General features: G+C 31.1%; 1 protein-coding gene across 1 annotated transcript in view; it reads right to left on the bottom strand.

Moving 5' to 3' along the window:
* Window positions 1–5292, bottom strand: part of LOTGIDRAFT_215196 (hypothetical protein) — a gene marked incomplete at both ends in the record, with an annotated part of 28312 nt that extends 23020 nt beyond the window's left edge. The window contains 2 exons of the mRNA XM_009056000.1: window positions 2747–2791; window positions 5221–5292. Coding sequence (XP_009054248.1) covers window positions 2747–2791; window positions 5221–5292 — 117 coding nt within the window. The remainder of the gene's footprint in view (window positions 1–2746; window positions 2792–5220) is intronic.
* Window positions 5293–8627: the final 3335 nt, after the last annotated feature.

Here is an 8627-nt window from a genome sequence, read left to right as displayed (position 1 = left end):
AATTTTTTTATTTCCCTCCTTATCTTTTTGGTTTTATACCAAGCTTTACTGTAGATTCTAGTTATAATCAAAGGAAAGAAATGTGAAAGAAAGACTGTTGAAAGGACCAAAGGAATGCTTGTTGACAAAAATTATCATAAAAATGAATGGGAAAGCAGCAGATGTGCACAACTTCCATCAATAAACATGAAAACATCAATAAGTTATGCTACACCTGCATGATATAGATTAAATAATATATTATATTGCTTTACTACAACCAATAAATAATCAACGAGCCATCTGAATTAACATATAATCTAACAACTAAACCCAGCAACTCTGCCAACAAATTGATTATTTTTCTCGGATCATGGAAGTGAAGTCACCTTTAGAAAAAATAAGATTTGTAATTTAAATAGGTTTTATAAATATCTATAGATAATAAATATAAAATATTGAGATAATCATTCAGATAGCTAATCAATACTTTATAGTTTCTGAATATAAAAACTCATTGATTTTCTAAAATTGACCATGTTTTTATGTATTAACCTTCTGGTGATAATGTAGACATTATAGTTCGAACACAATATTTAATTTATAATCTTTAATAGGGAATTGTCAGAAAGAGAATTTCAATAAGGATATGTTGACAATTCATTTACTAAACATAAAAAGATAATATTCTGTCTTTCTAATGTAAAGCAAATTTAAATAAGACAATTAATGATAATATGGTGAACAACCATTACACAATGTGACAAAGATAGCTTGCCAGGCAAGGTAATATACGAATATTTGTTAGAAAATAGCAAACATAGACACCAGGAAATATTCAACTTATACCCAAATCCATCACAAACTGTGCCATCACAAGTTAAAAATCAAACACATTTGTAAGAATAACGGCAATAACCTGTATTTTATATTTCAAAAGGTTTAGTTTTGATTGTGATCAATTTCATCAAGTTGTCAAATTTGTTTTAGACTTCTGCTTTGTAGAATACAAATTACGTGTTGTACAAAATTTTTGATCAGATTTATCCTTGGGTGATTTCAATAAGTCTGTAATGAATTGTGTATTTGCAGATTATATTAAAAAATATAGGCAATAATTCATACTACATATTTTTCGATTTCCCTGATTTTTCTATAGGGTTTATCCTTGGGTGAATACGAACACTCATACCAAGTTTCGTCAAAATCTGTCAAGAATTGTGCCTTCTAGAGTGTTTACGAGCTAAAATTTGAACAGTTTGCAAGAACAAGGGCAATAATTCATACTAAATATTTTTCCTATAGTAGCCTACTTATCCAGCAACTCAATTCAATCTTCCAAGAAACAAAACCTTTCCCCTATGACCCATGTTTAATTTCATTTTTGTATCAGCACAATTGGTGAAAATGAAATGATTAAGCAAACCTTTTCTCTTGAATGACATTTATAAAATGAAATCAGATAAACTGCTGCATCTTGGGATGTCACATGACTAAGCTATGATTGGATATCTGTCTTGGATTTTCCACTTGGTCTATTTATAGTATCTTATGATGCTGTACATGTATGGTGGCTGGTTAGGGACATGTTAAATGATTAAATTAAATTTTCTTATTTGTTAACCAAAATAGTTTCTCAGGAAAATAATGACATCTATTGTAAATTGTGATTATGAACAAAAATATTATGACTTGTAGAGTCTGTCAAGAATTGTGCCTACTAGAATGTTTACGAGCTAAAATTGAACGCGTTTTCAAGAACAAGGGCAATAATTCATACTACATATTTTTCAATTTCCCTGATTTTTCTATAGGGTTTATCCTTGGGTGAATACGAACACTCATACCAAGTTTCGTTAAAATCCTTCAAGAATTGTGCCTTCTAGAGTGTTTATGGGCTAAAAATTGAATGCGTTTTCAAGAACAAGGGCAATAATTCATACTAAATATTTTTCGATTTCGCTGATTTTCAATAGGGTTTATCCTTGGGTGATTACGAACACTCACACCAAGTTTCGTTAAAATCCTTCAAAAATTATGCCTTCTAGAGTGTTTACGAGCTAAAATTGAACGCGTTTTCAAGAACAAGGGCAATAATTCATACTTAATATTTTTCGATTTCGCTGATTTTCAATAGGGTCTATCCTTGGGTGATAACGAACACTCATACCAAGTTTCGTCAAAATCTGTCAAGAATTGTGCCTTCTAGAGTGTTTACGAGCTAAAAATTTAACGAGTTTGCAAGAACAAGGGCAATAATTCATGCTAAATATTTTTCGATTTCACTGATTTTCAATAGGGTTTATCATTGGGTGATTACGAACACTCATACCAAGTTTCGTTAAAATCCTTCAAGAATTATGCCTTCTAGAGTGTTTACGAGCTAAAAATTGAACGCGTTTGCACGAACAAGGGCAATAATTCATACTAAATATTTTTCGATTTCGTTGATTTTCAATAGGGTCTATCCTTATGTGATAACGAACACTCATACCAAGTTTCGTTAAAATCTGTCAAGAATTGTGCCATTGAGCTTTCCTGAATTATCCGTACTACACTTTTGATCAAATTCTGACCAAACTTGAACTGATTCTGTTTAAATTTGAAGTGATCCCAGATAAGACATTTTGGAGTTACAGTTTTGCCATTGACTTACCCAATATATGTCACAATAGAATTGGGCAAAACTTATAATAATCATGTATAGAAGAGATCTTGGATGAGTTTTAGATTTTTCTATTAATTATTTTACTAATATATTACATACCTCATAGCCTTTAGATAACAGTAATTCTACTAAATATGAACCATCCTGAAAAAATTCAAAAATATACATACAAATGTGTCAAAATATCTATTTTGTAAATGGTCAATAAATAATTAGATATAATCCAGCACCTGATTCTAAAATCTATTTAAACTTGATTGGTGCTGGATGAATTTAAATTCAATCAGAGATGACCCTTCGGTGTCAGCTCTCACCCCCTAATACTAAGCATGCCAATAGTTCATGTCTTTTATGTTTTTCAACCATTAAGACACTCTCTTCTAGTGTTGAAAGCCAAAGTGGCATTATGGTTTTTTTGTAGGTCAAAAAAATAATTTTTGCTTAAAGAGACATTCCACTCTTTTTGTAGGTCGAAATTTTTGCTCAAATTTGTGAAAACTACACACCAAAATCTAGAGATAAGTGCACTTTAAAGTTTTAACGAAAAAAAATTCAGCCACTATTTTTTCAACACCAAAATTTTATAAAATCATTATGTAGGATTAGCTTCCTACAGATTCTTAAGGTTTCTACTAATAATATGGAGTCATTATAAATTAATTAACAATTAGTACTCACTGTCCACATGTACATGTAGGCGTATATAAAATAACCCATGAAATTAAAAATTTGGACATGCTCTTTAGATAGTATCAAGAAGATTTCTCAGCTAAAATATTATGATTGTTTATTGATAGGTAACCTAACACTGATACCCAGCTTTATGTGAATCATGAGAGCATGAGATGAGTTTTTCTACCCTAATATTTCCTAACCTGTTATCCTAGATGAACTTTGTTTAATGAATTGATGTCGACATCCTAGTCTTAATAAAGAAATTTGGGTGTGTCATTCAGGTATATTTACAAAGTTAAATTGTGTATTTCATTCAAGTTTAAAATACAACTAGTAAAAGAAATGTCACCAAGCAAAACACCTACTATAACTTATAATTGATATGCTTGAGGATGAAAAATTTATTATTTTCCTTGGAAAAGTTATTGAATGATCCGTAAAAAAAATATTGGCATAACTGATATTACTCTGATTATTGAAGATATTTGTTCCAGGTCGGTAAACAGGGTAGTAATGGCCTATAAGATAGTATATCATTTAATTGAATATCATGATCAACAATGACAAAAGCAATGAATTTTTCATATGGTACAAAATATCAGAAAAGTTTTAAAGATTTGATCTATTATGGAGAAATCAAATCTGAATTGTCTAAATTCATGCAGGCATATAAAGCTATGTGGTTTCCTTTTCATATATATCACATAGTGTGACAAAACTGTTACATTGTCATAAACTTCACAAGTAGGGCTACTTGATATCTTTCCTCATGTGAGAAGTTCATCAACTGCTTCAAATATTTGTCAGCATGTTGTTGGGATTTCAGGCCACGTATTCTCTATTCGATCTTAGTGCTAGGATATCCTAGAATAAATGTTAGAAGTTAAGGCTCTAGGACATCCTAGCACAAAATCGTTTTGAGAATACGAGTCCAGGTTTCGTTTTGCGGTTCAGATCGTTAGTACTTGGTTTATTTATGTACATAATGTACAGATTTTGAAATCTAATTTGACATCATTTATCTGTATTAATAGGAAAATATTAAAGGGACACGTTCACCATTTTCAGATTGATTTGGCTCTTGAATTTATGTAACTATACTTCATAATACGCATAATTCCTTCAAAGTACTAGTAATTTCACTTTCTATTTCTATATGTATTCTCTATATATCTGATAATTACATCCCACTACCCTCTGGTCAATGATTTCTAGCCCTTTCTGCAAAAAGCAACAGAGCCCTTTATTCCTTTATACCCTTGAGTATTCGAAAGTTTAAGTCTAAATGCAGGTCTGATGAAAACTTCATTTTTTCCAATAAACAATTACCGTATCACTGTATATATGTTCTTTGTACTGTTTGTATTTATGTTTGTGTTTCATTTGTTTGTGGTTGTTATTTTTTTTCTCCCTTGTTGTAAAATGAATTGCCCTTTGGGATAATAAAGATTTATTATTATTATTATATCACAGAATCTCAAGAAAAGATGAGTTGTCTTTTTAACTTTCTAACACAGATAATTCCAAAGGTGAGCTGTGATCACTATTACTCGTTTGCTCAGGTAAAAAGTTCATGTTTTCTGAGACTTAGGTACGAATTGGACACACAAATAGCAAATCTGTTGCTTTAATGGTAACAATTTTGGGCTGTTATCAAAACATTTTCTTACACAGTTTTGAAGACGATCTGTAATATTGTGACAGACTGACTGTGTTAATATCAACCTGAATATTGTTTTCATCTTAATTCTAACTTTATCTTAATTTATAGGCAAACGAATCGATGAATTCTCACTCTATTAGTATTTAAAGCAATTTTTGAAAGTCAATCTGATTTAAAAGGTAAAAAATGACACAATTTGTCCAAAATTTTTCAATAAATAAAACATTTTCTTTACCTGACCAGTTATTCCAGTTATAAGAGCAACTTTCCTTGAATGATTTACATTTCCATTTACAAAAGATGTCATTTTTAGTTTTAATCAACTATAGACTGAGAAAACAACAAGCAGTGTACAGTGAGCCTCCTAGTATAAAATGATTTGACACTACTATGTCTCTGTATTGAATACACTATGGCCACCTATACAATTTATATCATACAATAAAAATATATTTTGTCCACGTCACAGGCTTTAAGTATCTTTAATATGTTCTTATCCCTGTAACATATGTTAGTCTTTTAAATAACTGAACAATTTAAGCTGTATTAACTGCCTAAGGGGGAAGATATGAAAAATAATAAAGCAGTATCAGCAATAGATAAATTTTGACATAAGATTATGTAAGTAGTCATTTTTTTAAATTTCTATGAAAATCATAATTTTCCTCATTTCCTCAGGGTTTGTTTCAGATAATGATCTCAACAACACACATTTTTTTTAAAAACAGTATGAAGCCATTATGACAAAAAACTAAAATGAAATTTAATGTTCATCAGCTTTAAGCACCACATTTAAGCTACCAGGCCCCTGTAGAGAAGAAAATGTTTATCATTTATCATTGTCCCAACATTCAGGGATTTTTGAAATGAACAGCCTATAGCACCATGGACTCAAATTTGCTTTACAGGCTTATGTAAAGCATAAAAAAGAGTCAACCAAATACATCTAGGCTAGGAAGAGGCTTGGAATAGAATAGTGATATTGACAGGTGTGTCCTAAAATATTTTCTTAATAAAACCACACCTTATTGGTAATTAGAAGCCTACTTTTAATAGTATAAGAATGGATGGCTGGATATAAAAGAATAAGGTTACAGTCAAATAGGTATAATATTTTCATTGAATTCTAATGTTAAAATATTTCAATATATATTCATATTCATTGATTTTAACTTTTTATTACAAATTTATATTAAATTCAAATTATATTGAACTAACATCAACTTTGACAATATGAAACTTTTCTTGGAAAGTAAAGTATCATTAATAAGCTAACTATAAGATTAGGTGTTAATAGACAGGGTGTGGTTATCAGTGCAGTTTTCTGTGCAGGATTATCAATAAATACAGTAGAAAATAGTAGTATGGAATACAGGAGATATGTATCACCATGCACCGAACTGGACACAGTAACATTGACCATTAAGGTTTTGTTTTTCTGAGACAAGGGCACTAACTTAATTTCTAATCATTACAATAGCAAGTTTCATCTTAATCAGTTGAAAATTGTACATTGTTAAAGAGCGTTAACTAAAAATTTGAAATCGTTTCTTAAAACATATTGCAGTCAAGGTATAAGATGAAGATCATGCTATGTGAGTAAAATCAATGTTTATTTACTATATTATACAAGAATAGACACGATTAGCACTGTCTAGTTCAGTTGTTATTCTCACTCGCCTGATTACCTCCCAACAAAGATCTAGTTAACCTCAAATTTAATTATTCATCAAACAAGACACTTTTATTGATCAGTAAAGTACAGTTATCTGGTCAGATATAATATACATGTATAGACAGATAACAAAAATATCTACATGAAAAAACACACCTAAAATATTTTTAGTTACTGGTAATAAATGAAATTAGACCATATTATAGGAGCAGTCAGATTTTTTTTTACATAGGATGGGAAAGTTAGTACGGTACTCAAATTAAGTCAAAAATTTGTAAAAGTGTGTCCCTTACACTACACTATCTGAAAAGGAAAAGGTTTAAAGGACATCTATGGCCATTTCCTCGATTTGATTTGGGTCTTCTATATTATACAAATAGTCTTCAAAAGTACTTGAACTGCACAAAAAATGTATAATACCTTCAAAAAGTTTCACTTTCTATTTCTAAATATGTCTTTTCAATATAATATATAGTGGAGTCTCAAGAAAAGACAACTCATCATTACAACTTTTAAAGGTGAAATAACTCTGGATCAGATGAATTTGAAGGCTCAAACATGACAATGAGCTGTTTATTAATTAGCTGGCTAGAAAATGTCCATTTCTGGGACTAAAAGGATGAATGTCCGTTTAGTGTGGATATGTTGTTCTATGCATGTGCAAATGTGATTAACACATAGTAACACATCTTGTCTATACAGTGTAGACAGCTGCAGCTATATATACATCTGCAAAAGGTTGAAAGTAAACGGTAGTGTTAGCATTATCATTGTTTACAAATCTAACTACTTTGGCCACAGGGATGAATTTCTCAACCTTAAACTAACTTTAAAGTCCCTAAAGGCAGCTGGACCTTGTTCAATATATTTCAACTACCATACTTTGTTATTTCCTTCACTGCACGTGGGTAAATGGAAGTGCCGACAAAATAGCAAAATTTAGTCCATTCAATTGGTTGCAACTGTTTGCAATTGATCGATCCAGAAACTCTCACTATGCTATCGCTTTGTTTTGGTTTGGTTGTTGTAGATAAAGATACTTTTTTTAAACCCTGGCTAATTTTTCCACCAGTCGTAACAATTTCTTATAGACTATTCTTTCGACATGTGAAAAATTCCAGTAACACATTGACTATTCTATCCCATGTTTGTCAAGCGGCAACTCTGCTGACATGTCTCATTTGTAAGAAGGAACTGAATTCGATTTGTTCCAATCCCTGAAAGTTGCATTAAAAAAGTGGGGGAAAGAAATTGGCAACCCTGGCACCATTGCGATCAGCAGATCTATTGTTCGATCACTATCGTTTGATAACAGGCGAACAATAGATTTACGTTATCGCAATTGCACGAGTTTTCTAAATATGCCATCTGGTCCTTGCCACTTATGGAGTGGTGCTGCCATCTTTTTTTCTACTTAGGTTCCTGGATTAACTGTCACAGCTTCAGCAATAGAGATGATTCCTCAAGCATCATGATGTGAAATGATCCCTTCATCCAACTTATGCCCTTTTGAAATCATTCCAGTTTGTTCGGGGGTTTGATAGCACATCCTACCATCCTTGTAATCTTGTGAACGGTTTGTCTTTTGGAACTCTACAGATAACAGTACTTTATGGATTCTTTTGATTTTTATTTTGTGGGTCAATGTTATTATGAAGGTGATCTCTGTTGATTTTCGTGATGATTTTTCTTTTAACTATATAGTTCAACTTTTGCTCACTCTTCAAGCAACAATTCTTTATGGATTCTTTGGATTTTTAATTTCCCACAGGTAGTATGGAAGCATATTGTCGTCAAAACAATGATTTGTTCTTACAATCAAAGCTGCTTGTGTCGCCTTGCTTGTAAGGCTATTTTTCTATTTTTTTACTAGACATCTCATTAAATTTATTCACTGGTGTGGAGAGTCGTCACAAAGATGATAATCAACAATAATTATTCAATGATTATTGTTGATTATCATCTTG

This window comes from Lottia gigantea (assembly GCF_000327385.1).
Source record: "Lottia gigantea unplaced genomic scaffold LOTGIsca_26, whole genome shotgun sequence".
Taxonomy (NCBI): Eukaryota; Metazoa; Mollusca; class Gastropoda; family Lottiidae; genus Lottia; species Lottia gigantea.
Note: the sequence above shows the minus strand (reverse complement) of the source record. Positions and strands in the feature narration are given on the sequence as shown.